The sequence below is a fragment of the Centroberyx affinis genome, unplaced genomic scaffold, assembly GCF_046629955.1.
Source record: "Centroberyx affinis isolate AG114_WGS23_722 - 3 ecotype Tasmania unplaced genomic scaffold, CSIRO-AGI_Caff_v1 ptg004638l_1, whole genome shotgun sequence".
Lineage (NCBI taxonomy): Eukaryota > Metazoa > Chordata > Actinopteri > Beryciformes > Berycidae > Centroberyx > Centroberyx affinis.
Window position 1 is genome coordinate 135,578 of NW_027282239.1, and position 15,476 is coordinate 151,053.

The 15,476-nt window shown below is 39.8% G+C and overlaps 1 protein-coding gene across 1 annotated transcript in view; it reads right to left on the reverse strand.

Moving 5' to 3' along the window:
- sntg2 (syntrophin, gamma 2) overlaps positions 1 to 15,476 on the reverse strand; it is a 72,880-nt gene that overhangs the window by 17,286 nt on the left and 40,118 nt on the right. Inside the window, exons 11-14 of the mRNA XM_071544708.1 lie at positions 8,336 to 8,465; positions 5,051 to 5,089; positions 3,439 to 3,555; positions 1,086 to 1,157 (exon numbers count right to left, since the gene is read on the reverse strand). Coding sequence (XP_071400809.1) covers positions 1,086 to 1,157; positions 3,439 to 3,555; positions 5,051 to 5,089; positions 8,336 to 8,465 — 358 coding nt within the window. The remainder of the gene's footprint in view (positions 1 to 1,085; positions 1,158 to 3,438; positions 3,556 to 5,050; positions 5,090 to 8,335; positions 8,466 to 15,476) is intronic.

Here is a 15,476-nt window from a genome sequence, read left to right on the forward strand (position 1 = left end):
AAACAATCTTTACAGTATAAGCATTGAAGATCTTCGTAGATACAATTTTAGCCATAGCATTTTTACTGTTACATATTACAGTTACACCACAGACAAACCATATTACAGATGCAGGATATTGACAAAAACCATTTTATATTTTGTTATTATTTAATATAGATGTAGATATAGATGAGGACTTTTTTTTTTACCCAATTTATTTTTCAATGCTTAAGAAAATGTGGGGGGAAAAATGCAGTAGTAGTTGGAATGAAATTTCTTTCATTATCAGTTTGAATGAAAGATTTTCTGGCATCTTGGTTTGAAGGCCAGGAATTTCAGCATAGGTCAATAACTTTGAAACACTTATTATTCATTCTGATTATATATATATATTATATATAAAAGAAATATCTTGCAATTTTGAAATTGTATTCATCAAACTTTGATATGTTTTTGTGCAGCCCTATTCCACATCAGAAAGCCCTGTGTGAAAAGGCTTCTCCCCTACCTTTTCACCTGACCCTATTTCCCCAAAATTACTGCATTCTAATCTAATATGTCACCTTACCAGGGAGTTACCCTGGCTAAAGTGTAATGTGGATGTTAAATTGCCTAATTAGAACGGTGACTGTTTATTGCTTTATTTTGATAGTCAACCTACTATATAATGTTTGAAATCTTATTTTCATTTATATCCTAAGAAGATTTAAAATACCTCCTATTGTATAGCCTACCCTGTGTTTACCTGTGCTAATAGTTCAGTCCAATCAAGGTAGGGCTGAGAAAGTATATAAACTGGTCATTCTGACCTTGGTAGAGAGAGAGAGTAACAGCTTGCTGTGAGGCTGTGGAAGTGTTTATGATTTAAGTTGAGATCTTTGTAGTATCCCGGGGCTGCATCTTTATGTCTCTTGATTTTTGCATATTATACTTTTTTGGTTAATAAAACCACAATCTCTTTTGCATTATATCTCCGCCTCATGACTCCCTTTTTCAGTACACAGACATCTTTTTTTTTAAGCTTTTCCAGTGCCAATCTGCCACACTAGCATCCCTTTAAGTAGTGGTACAAGCGGTAACTCTACACCCTGCTTTTGACATACCTTGTGAACCTTGAAAAGAACCTCATAGAGGTTATATGTGGTTTCAGCTTGTCCCCAGTCAGTGGCGCTGACCTGAGAAACAAACAGCAAAGTATGTGAGATGAACAGCAGGAATATCGAAACACTTTTTTGTACTTATTCAGACCACCTGCTTATACAAATACTAAATGCAAACGGAAGTTCGGCACGTAACTATGGTTCTGTGAATTCCTGGAACAAAGTGGATTTATCCCCTCGTGCTCAACATGTATAGACTATGTTCCCCCATTGGTATAAAAACCACTACAGCCTACAATCTGCCACCCACAAACTTCTTGCCCTAAGATTCCAAGTCACCAGAATCACCTAAATAATTGTTATGTTATTGAAACAAAATATTAAGGGACAATAATCTAATAAATCATACATAGAAGATACAAGGCTCAGTGTGTTTACACAGTACTGTAAAATTGACTAACAATACCCAAGAGGGGTCAGCATCAGCATCAAGTACACAGTAAAGAACATCTTTTCATGCCTTTTAAATAATCGTTATGAATACAAGTGTACAGACTGCAAACTTTCCTTCAAAGTTTAGATACATAAGAATATTTACTGTGAAAACAAGGAGGATTGCTAACTGGCTCCCTGGTTGCCACAAGAGTTGGCAGAGCAAAAAAAAAAAAAAAGCATGGCTAACCATTCTTTATGGGACATTTATTCAAATGATTGGACAAAGATGCATTCCAACTGTGCTGATAACTGATAATAATGCACGACTAGCCATGCATCTTTGTTCACTGTACTGTACTGTTTACTGATCTTTATTGTTTTCTGCTGGTTCTTCTTCTGATGTATGTATTAGGGTCAGACCAATATATCAGTTTGCTGATATATCGGTCTGATATATCTAACTGATATTGGCCTTGAATTAAATATCAGATATCGGCCAGTCAGTGTCATCCAGTTCTGATATGATGGAGGCTCCACCCTGACCACAGCTGCATAAAAAGTCTAGAAAATCTGCCATAAAATTTGATTCTCAATTTAATTTTTCAGTAATGGTTTGTGTAAATTAATTCTTCATTTAAAGTAGGCAATGTCTCCCAGATTTCCCCCTACCACTGAGTAGGTGGGTTGCATCACCCTGCCTCAAACAGCTGCTAACCCTACAAGAGTTTCATCATTAGTCTGGGTTTCAGTGGAGACGTTTAGTGTCAGATGATTTAAATGCTTTCGGTGGCTTTCAGAGGCTGAATACTTAATGACACTGAATATTGGCACAAAGTCCTGAGTTGGCATCAGCTTTCAAAAGCCCATAAGGTTTGATTTATAGTATGTTTACATCTTTGAAGAAAACTTGTCAGACGGGTCACATGTATTGGAACTACAGTATAAAAGCCATAAAAGACATTCTGTGCCTAGTATCTACTGCGTCACCATCATAAATATAATCACAATAAGGAACGCTCTTAGTGATATCATCAGCAAGGTTGGGATGCATGCATAATCAAATAGACATATCCACTGCATAATGCACATTACACATTAACTGTTAAAACTTAACATAACATGACTGGAGAAGGTCTCAATGTGACAATACAGATGTATAGAATTTTTGGAATGAAAATCTGCATACTTTCGGCCCTCTGTGGCACGATTGCCCATCCAGTATATAAATCTCAGACATGGGAGAGTGGAGGCTTTCATTGTTTAGATCCAGTTAGTTATCACAGTAAAACAAAAAGAACATCACAATAATCACAGCATATGAAGCGGTACAGATCTTCTTTCGCTTTCTATCCAGCCAGGCATGTCCCCGACAAACACAAATTCATCACCGGCTACTGCACGCCTGTCTCCTCCGTTCAATTAGAGCCGAAGCATACAACGTCTTCCAGATGCTGCCAACTTGTTACAAAAAAACAATCCATGCAGCACAGCGGGGGACGATCATAGATCAGCAGCCAGCGGCGTAAAATCATCATGCCTCGTAAAGTCGAAAAACAAGATTTAAACGGGCCCGAACAAGTTCTGATCCTGAGCCGAATCCGGGGGTACTGATTCACGGATGATAAGCTTTTTTGAGTGGGAGCCATAGGGGCCAACATGACAGGGCAAAACCATTCTAAATGAGATTAAAAAACTATTATTCTTGCTTTAAAGTGATTTACAGGAATTTAACTAAGAATTATGAAACATGTCAAGATGGACTTCCAACTAAATTCCAACTAAAACCAACTAAAGTGGCGAATACCAGAGCACCAAACCATGCATTCCAGTTTCTCCTGGTTCCTAGATGACTCTCGGGTTAAAGAACCATCCAAGAAAAACAGAGATTTATTCAACTGGAAAAGGAAATAGAGCCAAATACCGGAGGACCTCTGAAGATATAAAAAGCCGGTCCTCTCAATGCCAGGAACCTGTATGCGGAGGATCGACCGGCAACGCTTCCTTCAGGGCTTTCACATGCCCAGCCCATGTGAACGACCTGCAGGGAGATGGAAAGGATTAAATGGACAAAATTTTGCTATTTGACTTAAAAAAAAACAACAACTCAGGAGTATTAAAAAAAAACCTGAAACTGAAATACTGTTAATTAGGGATGGGACGATATATAGAAATTCAATATATCCCGATACGAAAATGTGACAATACGTATCGTGGGGCAGAAAAATGAATCACGATATCAGCTCCATTTTATTCTGCTGTAGTAATCACAAATGAGACGGCTTGACCATCACAATTTCACAAGCTCTCCATCCAAATGATATTATTTGGACTTTGTAATGACATTTTTAAATTGTTGTTCACGTTCTCGAAAGCCAGTGCCATCGCTAGAAAGGTTTGTGTCTCAGAAATAAACAGAATTCTGCACAGCCAGACTTTGTTGTCATTGAACGTTTATTTATTACAATGTATCGTGGTTGCATTGAATCGTGAACCACATATCACGTATCGTATCGAATCGTATCGTGAGATAACGTGACCTTGGTATTATAAGGTTCTGTCTGACCTTTTTGTCAAAACTGAGTTAGTCGCATGAACCTATTCTATGAGTGCCTGTTGACATATGTGTGATGTTATTTTTTGAAAATAATGATTTTTGAGTCTGTAATTTCTAAAACAAAAGGACCAATCTCCATTTAACTCAATGGATGCTGAAAAATGTGAAGCTCCATATCTCAGAACTATCCTGAAGGCAGATAGAACCTTATAATTCGAAGCTCACAATAAGCATATCGTCCCATTCTTACTGTTAATACAAAGAAAAACTGTAACAGCCGATACTTTTATTAGAAAGAAAAGCCATATAATAGGCATGTAATATCCCTTTTCATCCCAGATTCACTTGCTCCATCAACAGTCTCGGATAGGACAACTTTACACCTCGCACAGTCATAGGAATTGAATTAAACAAGAACTGCAGCAAGGCAGCTTGGAAGTGTTATACTTAAAAGACACCCTACTGCACACTGGTGCTGCAGTCTCAGCGGCATTGCAACTGTTTACCTTTGGTCTACACCAGATTGAATTGGGACTCCTCTCTCTTCCTTTTTCCTTAAGCAGCATATCTGTACAGTGTGTGCTGCGCCGCTTCATCTGCTACACTCGCTCCTAAATCTTGTGATGAACAATGAATGCCAATAGCTCCATGCTATTTTCCTGAAAAACCTCTTTCCATCTCCTTCGCTTTGGATGAAGTCTGATGTTTCGCTCTGTCTCTGATAAAGCATATGCAGATCAATCATTATTCTAGAATGAGAGTTTACTGGGCTGGCTAATTCTATTTATTTGGCATGTTATCTCATAGATTCAGTCCAGAATTGCCACAACAGCTACAGTGAAATGAGTCACTGCACTACTGGCTTTGTTTCTGTATGTTTTGTCCTGAAACCTGGCTCCCAAGTGATGCTGAGGAGCTGATGTACTTGTAGTTGTGAGTTTGTAAATACACTAAAAATGCAGTTCAGGTGAAGGCATACCTGATCATCTGAAGAGCAGTATTTGTTGATGATCTTTATCTAGGGGAAAAGGAAAAAGTAGATGTCAGAGACTTATAATACAATTATATAAAATGATATATAAAAGGTATGATTACATAAAGTTAAGACAGCCTTGAAACTGCTGCAAATGCAAGTGTCTAGAGGGTCGCAACAATCTCATCTCATCCAATTTATAAAACTTCCCTGCTCCTTGATGAGATCCAGAGGTTGCAGGCTTCCCATCAAACAAATAAAGCCAAACAGGCTGATTTGCATACAAATGTGTACATACTGTATAGTCACTGTCTCTTTGCTGTTTGTGGAGTTTAGCTCTGCTCAATACTCATTTTACATATCGAGGTAAGTAAATGTACCACCGACCATATTATGCCAACTTAAAGAAAGAGTACTGTGGCATTTTTTCAAACAGTTATTTAGCTTACTTTTTTTAAATTGATTTTCCATATGTCAAAGAAGGATTCTATGTCAATAAAAGTGAATAAGCATGCTTGCCATTTTCTCCATTGACAACATGCAAAAAGCACTTGTCCAACAACGCATCTGACTGAAAATGCTTTTGAACAAGATTTGAGGTTGATTTTCAATGATCTAGGCCTATGTGTCATTTGTATCCTTTACTTGAGAAGATTCAAACAACACATTAAAAGCCACTGTAATGGCCAAGTTCAATTTTAATAATAGGCCTCTAATCACTATCCCAAACAACTAATGAAATCTGGGCTCTGAAATCTGGTTTAATTACACACTTCAATAGAGAGACCATTGACCTTTGTGACAAAAAGCACATCAATTGGTAGCAAACATTGTGTCTCTCAGAACTCCATCCACACTGTAGTGGCTTTACTTTGCCTCACGAATCTCCTAGCAACCCCATGGCGATTGGCTGTGTACGATTAATGGCTAAATATATAACAACCAGGCTAGAAACACAGAGCTAGCTGATGCAGCTTGTTGTGGTGTGGGTGTAGGTCAATTCAGTACCATTCTAAGTAAAAGTGAATAGTGTGATAAGGTGGATTTGTTTCCAAATGTAGGTTACTGTGACACAGTAAACTGTCTTGTCTTTAGTCCTTGTCTCTACTCCAAAACACTCTGAGTTGTAGCTTGAGAAGAGTCAGCTCAGTTAACCTGAACAAACTGTTTGTTTTTTAGAGATTGGGAGAGAGAGCAGGAGATGACATGGGCCAGATGTGAACCCAGGACTTCATGATTACATGGTATACACCTTAGTCAACTGAGCCACCAGGACACCCCAGAACAGTTTTTGACTTTGTTAGCTAGCTAAGTAGCCAGCAGGGTACTTTAGCAAAGCAAAGAATGTTTTAACATACGACTACTAGCTACTACTGACGCTAGCTTCTACTAGCTACGTTAACTAGTGTGCAAATCAGATGTGTTTACAACAAGGCAGTGAAAGTTAAAGGAATAGTTCTCCCAAAAATGAAAATTCTGTCATCATCTACTCACCCTCATGCCAAATGAAACACAGGTGAAATTTGTTAGTCCATATAACACACAGGGAGGTTGCCAGCACAACTTGGTAGCAGCCTTCTCCAAAACAACTGAAGTCAATGGGGACCTGTTCTTTAGAGCTCCAAAACAAAAACAGCCAAACAATCACACTGTGAATAGAAAGACCTATACACCATTATTTGTTGCAAATCAATCAGCTGTATTTAAGATTTGCACTAAATGATGGTGTAAATATACTGTAGGTCTTTTTGGAACTCTGAAGAACTGGTCCCCACTGACTTCAGTTGTTTTGGAGAAGGCTGCTATGGAGTTGTGCTGCAACCTCCCTGTGTGTTATATGGACAAACTTCACCTGTGTTTCAACTGGCATGAGGGTGAGTAGATGATGACAGAATTTTCATTTTTGGGTGAACTATTCCTTTAACTGACCATATGCTATGGTTAGCTAGCTAGCAAGCTGACATTGTCTAAACACACAATCGATCAGATGGATCGGTGATGAAATGATCGGTTCCCAGTCAAAAACAGTCCACTATGGCATGGCCTCCAGAGGGTGAGTTACACCACCTGAAATCTATTATTAGGCACCGACTGGCTGTGCAATTCCCTTTGCTTCAGTCTTGCTAAATGAACATCAAACAACCCCAAATGGCATCAAATAACCCTCTACCCTGCAAGCTGACAGCCATGCACCGTCATCTACCACCCCTACCACTTGACAAGCACACGAGGGACCCCAAGGGTATGTCGGAGTCTATTTATAGGTTGTAGGTCACCAAAACAAAAGTCAGAGTTCCGCTCTCCCAAGGCAGGCACACAATCACATCCTGATTGGCCATTTAGCAATCACACTCCACGTCCGTAATTAGGTGATGCAGGCATGAATTAATCACACTTTTTAAAAAAGGCAGCTGTGCAATCGACGAGCACGGGCACGAGTCTGCATCCTCACCAAAATTGCCAGTACATCATCAGTGCGATAATCAAAGTGAAATAGGAGGAAATGAGAGAGAGAAGTGCGCTTGCCGAATGACTACTTAGCAGTCATTAATTAGGTGTGAGAGAGCCTCTTTTGACAGCAGAGGGAGAGAGGTGCCACTGTGACTCAATGAGTGCTTGCCTGGAAGGATCTATTAAAACCATGCTGTACTGCTGTATATAATGTTGGCTCTGAAAAATTAAAGGGGAAGAATACATGTAACAACTGACTAAACAATGCGAGCAAAACATGTATTTTGTAACCGTTCCAATATTTTCTTTATTTTCTTTAGTTAAACTGTAAAACACCACCACTAGTTGCAAATGGGAAAAAACTTGGTTGTAACAGTTTGTGGTTCCATGAACGAAAAATCTTCCTCTTATAGATTACTTTAAATCACTGCGTTGATTAATCATATGAGATGCTATCTGCCAGATTCTACAAGTAAAAACAGAAAAAAAAAATTAAATATTCAATTCCAATCCAAGTTTTAACATCAGGAATCAGGAACAGTAGCTTATATTATGACATGCTGACCCTAAATGATCATATTTTGATTTAATCTAATTATTATATATCAAGTAATCAGTAATGAGTTAAAGTCTCCCCCTGTTAAGTTCTAGGATGCCACAAAAGTTTCAAATGATTCAGAATATGTGATCAAAATACTGTATTTGTACTAGTACTTGGTCACTCTAAATGAAATAAAAGGTGCTGGTCAAAACTGTCAGGCTTTCTTTTACATTTCATTTTCAATCCGAGATTCAGTGGAAGATCCAACCCGGCCTTTTGACGTTTCGAGATGGACTTACATTCTCCAGTGTCAAGGCATTGATATTTGTAGATATTGCTTGGAGCCAGTCTGTGCTTTCTGCTGCAGTGCAAAATTGAAGAATATTGGTGCTGGCGCCGTCGAAGGCAAAGACTTCAAAACAGTTGGACCTGGAGGAGCATAGAGGTCAAGGTTAGAGAGGAGCGGTGCTGGAGCTTGAAAGCAATTTTGAGCATAGTGAAGTTAGAGCAGCCCATTACTTCAAGCAAGTTACCCTTAGCAGTGAGACTTCGTTATATGTTACAGCATTAAGAAGCCCGGTTATAGTTTTTAACACAAAAACTATAAACATCATACAGCAAAATACCTTTACAAGTGCTTCGGAGTCACATTTCATCAGTCCTTATACAGCATAAGCACTGACAATCATTTTGTGTGACAATATTTGTCCAACCCCGTGCTTTCTGCTGTTGGGTTAGAATGATATTCAGATTTGAAATTTTGAAAAGCCCCCGTGAGATGGAAATGGGAGCTCAGCTCATGACATGTGGCTCTAATTAACAAGAAATATGGACAGGATGGCAGCAGTGGGAGTGCACATGTAGTTGTTGATGACGGTAGCCAAAGGCTCACCAGCAACAACTCATTGCATTGCATTTGAGGAACTGCCACTAAAAAAAAAAAAAGCAGTAGAGAAATCTTATTTTGTTTTTTTGTAAATTTTGAAATATCAGTGCCAGAACATGTTTTAATTGCTCACATACAAATCGGTGGTAAACATGAACTAAAACAGAACTAACAGAACAGAGTCCCCCAGCATGACACCTCATACTTAGGAAAACATGTCAAAATAGTGCAGGTTGAAAAAGTAGCCCTTCACAAAGGACTTACAGGAAGAATGGAGGAAAAAAAAAATTATTGCAGGCAGAATTTTTGTGGGTTTTTCTGGAGTGCCTTCTGGTTAAGTACACTGCCTCACTATTTAGTGTAAAAAATAAAAGTCATGCCAATCAATGTAGAAAAACAAACGCTGAAACTCACAGAATAATTTGTTAAAAAGAAACATAGCTGGACTATTATGCTTCAGAGTACATCATCATTTGTTGCACGCCACAGATAACAACGCTGCCACTTTGAAACAGTAATGCTGGGATCCCATTCATCACTTTAATGTGATGCTTTGTGACATTTAATTTCAGTGCAATTGAAAGCATGCTCCAGACACATTAGCCTAAGAGATAGCTGTCAATAGCGTTCAAGAAGGAGCACTGAACATGGCAACGGTGCCAAAAACAGTTTTAGGTGACGGCTAAGCAATCCCGTTCAGTCTTGTGGAGAAAACAGCAACATTCGGCGTAAAGTCCAAACGTTGCACATTAGGTAGTGCGGATGGGTAGCGGGGAGATGTTGCGGAGGGACGTGAGGTGACGGCTGAAAAGAGAAAGGAACAACTGAGGGCCATAGCATGCAGTATGAAGGGGCAATCTTCCAAGACGGGTCCTAACCCGACCGCTTCGCCCTCCTTCACAGACACAGCAGTTCCGAGAGGTTAGATGGTACAAAGTCAGCGTTCTTTAACAAATCCTCTGGTGAGCAAGACTTTCTCTTTTTAAAAAATGCTCTCTTGGCTTGGCAGCGCTTACTGTATCTGCAATAGGCTTGTTAAAATCTTATGTTCCGCTGCCTGTGTACTGACCCAGTAGCTCTCCAGAGGTGGTTCTCGGTGGACTTAAATGTCGGGGGGTTTTTTTGGATTTAACAAGAGTGCGAATTCTTTCCGGGTCAGTGTCCCCGACCCAGATTAGCTTTATGCTGTGATTTGTCCAACTATACAGCATCACTAATGGATGTCCAAAGGGTTTTTTTTTATTTTTTTGTGCCATGCTTTGTCTAGGAAACCAGCCCGAAGTATAGCTGAGTCTTAAAATATCTCTAACCACTACACTCACAATGAGTACTACTCAAAGTGTGTCACAGAGTGATTAAACACAGCGGAATCTATATCATATAGATCCCTTTCAATTAATGCAAAGCCCTGGGAATTGGGCAGCACGTCTACTGGGGGAAATGCGAGGAGGGATAAGTGAAGCGCAATGAATGAAGAGCTCAGAAATGAAGAGATTAATCAAAGGAACGGACACCCGGCAGATCGATGTCAGGAAATCACAGCCCTGTCAAAAGGAGCTGCTAAAACCGTTCCAACTTCAGCGAGCAGATGCGGGACGGAGAAATCCTCGCTGCAAGATAGGATCTGTGGTGAAAGAGCGAGTCTTTCACACCATGTACACTGTGCTCTGCAGTAAAAAATATTTGCGCCGTGTCTGCTGACTAGACATAACAAATACATGGAGACAGAGCAGAGGCAAATTACACAGTCAACATGCAGGGCGATATGTGGGGAATACATGGGGAAAGCTGTTTTGATACATGGGGAAAGCTGTTAGTGGTGTTGCACATGGTAACGAGGAGGGAAATGTGCCACGTCTGCTTATTAGTCAGGCGGAGTACACTGAAATAGTCAGGCTTTGGGGCATTTGGTTTTCGGCATAATTAATGTGAGAAGTGTGTTTGCTTTAATTTCATACCAAGAAATGCATAGAAAAGAGTTCAACTTTGCATCCAAGCCTGGTACTGATCTAAACAATTATGCAGAGCCAAAATAACAAGATAGGACTGGGTCATCAAAGGGTAACATCATACTAATCAATAAGTAAACTGCTATAAACTGCTACCTTTGACTTCCTAAGTGGCCAACAGTGTAAGACTGTGGTTATACTGCAGCTGTGATGTGAAAGTGTATTTAACCCTCTCTCCTGTGCTGCAAAAAAACTGTGCTCTTGGTTAACTTCCCTGGTTAAATAAGGGTAGCCTAACAAAAAGTAGTAGTAGCAGTAGTAGTAGTAGTAGCAGTAGCTGTAGCAGCAGTAGTAGTAGCAGTAGCGGCAGTAGTAGCAGTAGTAGTAGCAGTAGCGGCAGTAGTAGCAGTAGTAGTAGCAGTAGCAGTAGCAGTAGTAGTAGCAGTAGCAGTAGCAGTAGCAGTAGTAGTAGCTGTAGTAGTAGCAGTAGTAGTAGCAGTAGTAGTAGCAGTAGCAGTAGCAGTGGCAGTAGCAGTAGTAGTAGCAGTGGCAGTAACAGTAGTAGTAGCAGTAGTAGTAGCAGTAGCAGTAGTAGTAGCTGTAGTAGTAGCAGTAGCAGTAGCAGTAGCAGTAGCAGTAGTAGTAGCAGTGGCAGTAACAGTAGTAGTAGCAGTAGTAGTAGCAGTAGCAGTAGTAGTAGCTGTAGTAGTAGCAGTAGTAGTAGCTGTAGTAGTAGCAGTAGTAGTAGCAGTAGCAGTAGCAGTAATAGTAGCAGTAGCAGTAGCAGTAGCAGTAGTAGTAGCAGTAGTAGCCATAAAGCTCTTGAACTCCTTCAAAATGTAGCAAATAGGCTTAACTAAAACGAGAGGTGAGACCATACAACTCCCACTTAGTGACCTTACAGGAGCATCTAGTTGGCTTGGATCCAGCTTATATTTTGGAGCTTTAAATTTAACTGATGAGCTCTAACTGTAAGGTTACCAAGACAATGCTGGTGGAAACGTATTGTAAACTATCTATTTTCATGTTATTTGTTTCTCTTTGACTCACCAGCCCAGTACTGTTATTCCAGTTCTAAGGATGATTGAGCCTTTCTTGGTACATAGCTACAATGAGTCTAATAGACGTTGGGATATTTTCACAAAACACCATTACACCTATAAACTAATGAGAATCCATCTTCATATTCAAAAAGAAAAACAAACTTTAATTTGGTGTCTATTAATGCACCCTGACACCTTGATTCCATTCAAAACACACATTTTAATCATTGAGTATTTTACTGTGTTTACCTCAAAAATATCATGTTTCTTTTCCAGTTTAATTATATCATGAGTGGTGATGTTGAGCATTGGTAGCCTATGTAAAAAGTCACTCAATAGGTAGAGATCTCAATCAATCTCAGAGGACTGGAGTTGCAATTAATTTGCCATTGAACAGGAACACAGTATAGAACAACTAAACAAAAAGCTGCAGACAACACACCTTCACTGTGATTTCATTTCAATATTTCACTGTCGGGGGTTATTGATTAATTAATCGCCCTTGTCAATTATCAGCGCTGTGTGAATAAGCAAATCAAACTGGCAGGCAGGAGCAACATCCGTAAGTGGCATTGCACTCTTGTTCACCAAATGTCTGAGTGTTGGTACATCTGGCAACTAAAAAGTGTCAAATTAGTGTCTATCACACCACATTAAAACACATGTGAGAAGTTCCCATGCTATAGGATAAGTTTCACTTTTGTATTCACACTGGGAGACTGTTGGATTGGAGATGGACTAAGTGCAAAGCTTGTGTCTCCTGCACTGGTAGAATGCTAAACCAAGAGTGGAGATAGATACATCTGAAGTGGAACCGCAAGGCTCCTTACATCAATACGGTAATCAGGAGGTAATGAGGGGAATATCCCGCAATAAAATAAAAAATGACCGTTAAAAAGAAACCATCTGGGAAGATGTCAGCATTTCTATCTAGATGCAGTCACTTGTGGAATACACATTACCTGTTATTCATTGTATATTTCCCATTTCAGTGTCTTGCAGATTTTCAGTATATTAATCTTTGGCAGGCTGACCCTCCATCATTCAGATCGGAAAATCTGAGTGTTGGCATCGGAGTCAGATTGAGAGGGAAGACGCAGACAACGAAACAAGCACATAATTTGTGATAAAATGCAACTATCATGGCGCTAAATTGACTCACTTGGGATTAGAACAGGTGGTAAACCTATGCTTTGCCAACCGAGCTAAACTCATAGTGCACTAATAGTGCCGCAGTCAGGCTCAAAGTGTCTTTATATCTGTGTCATGCAAAGGGACAATTTTTGCGACCGACCGACAGTGTTGACTTGACCATAAAAAGTATTAGCTCACACAACTGCCTACACATTATCTACGCCAAAATAAAACACCTGAGAATAAATTAATCTAAGAATATATTTTGTAGAAAGTAACTGCAGGCAGGTAGAATAACCGGTTAAGTTAAACGGGATAGGCTTGGTATTTTGGATGGGCAGTGATTAGCAGATCAGCCAGGCAATGCCTTCACTAGCCTGTATGTTTTTGACCATCTCAAATATGAAATCCGTTGTAGTGAGGGAGAACTGCAATCCCTGCATTAAGCTTTAGGGTCAATGAATTCTGGGGGTCTAAGACAAGGCCAAAGAGTTGCCGAGAATTCTGACTCTTTCCTTCTGCACCCGAGAGCCCATAAGATGTCTTGGTTCTCTGCTGTAAAACAAGAAATCTGTACACTAAGAAAAGCCAAAGTAAGTCCCAAAAACTTGAAGGAAAAAAATCAGGCTATGCAACGCTGTCTCTGAAATGGTATTAAGAGCAATTTGATTACTCCCTACAACCAAAGTATTGACGATGTGACCTGCCATTTATGTGCGCAAGTTTTGAAGGGATCATCAAAGGAGCCTTACAAGACGGGTGCGAAGAAATCATTTAAATGTGCTGAGATTAACATCCAGTGCATCCAGCGTTTGCGCATCAATAAGGACTTGGATCACTGAGTTGTGCCGTCTCTTGAATGATGATTTGCAGAGCCAGAACGCACCACCGGAATCCTTCCCATGTTTCTTGAGGTAACACCCTCTGCATTCTGCCAACAAGTTACCTTTAAAGGGTGGGCCCGAGGATGTTGTGGGAATATCTAGGGCTCTATTTGCCACTGCCTGGTGCAGCCCTTAAGCAATAAGCAGAAGTAACAAAGAATGCGATAAAGGACGATTCCAGCATGTTTTGGGCTTTCCAAACGTCAGAGATATCATCAACTACGCATGTGACCATCAGGGCGCTACGCACACAAGAACAAGCAAAGACAATAAACATTCAGTTGGCATGTGATGCAGACGTGATCATAACAAATGTGTGCTTGAAGCCTCCAGGGTGTGCCCATGATGCCTTCACTTTGTGGTGCTCTACTTTGCCCATCAAGAAGAGCGCTGTACTGCAAAGCTACATTTGCACTTTAGTTTGACATGACGTTCACTCACATTCAAAGAGAGAGAGAGAATGACGTGGTAGAGAATAGATAAGCTAACTGGCAGTCCTAGCCTCCTTTGCTAATTTGCACATTCAGAAACGCGATCTATCCAGCTTTGTGAATAGATGTAAATGAAAAAGCACTTAAACCCACAGTTGTGTCAATAGATTTGTACACCTGAAGAGGTTTTTTCCTGTGCTGCTGTGCCATCAATAAGTGTCGAACAAACAGTAACATTTGTTTACCGCCTTCTGTTTGTTGTGATCAAAGCTGAGTGAGAAAAGGCATGACTAATTCATAAGGAATGTAAACAAAATCCCTGCACATTACGTTATTTCAATATAAAACATGCTTCCATTATTGTAATTACTTGTGTGCTGCCAAAGACAAAACTGAGTTTTCACTATTTCAAGTAATAAGCCTTATTGTCGGTAAAGTTCATGCAGTTAATCATTCGCGACATATTATTTTGTATTTGCCAAGGAGAAAATGAATGGAGATTTTCTAAGGAATGAACAAACCCAGCCGGTACTGGCACTTTCTCCCTGCAAAAGCATACTGAACCGTGGCCTCAATACCGAGGTGCGTACTGAACCTTGACTTTTGTGAATTGTTCCACTCCCAGTGAAGGAATTAGAATGAAATAAATAAAGCATAAATAACTTATGCTTTTCACAGCCTACAGGCCTTAGTCAGCGACTGAGTCATACTACTCCCAGCTATTCGTTGTGTACCATAGACCCAAGCTGTTCTGATGGGGCTAAGGACAGTAAAGATGTAGGATTTGCTCTGTCATAAATGATCTTACCTAAAGAATGTTTGACCATGTTCCTTTGTCAATAAGACATAGAGCATCATGTCAAGAAGAGTCACTCCTGTCTGCCTCTGTTAACATACATCTCTTTATAGTGCGTATCTCAAAGTACTGCTCATTCTTATTATTCAAGACCTTCCATCTTTCACTAGCATTTAACACTCACGAAACTGCTGATTGGACTTTAAATCCTATAGAATCTTATATGCAGTATGTATATTGTTACGATGACCTTACTGTTACATAGTTTTGCGGCAATTTTGTTCTGCTGACTAGGGCATAAAAGATCATTCCAGTTA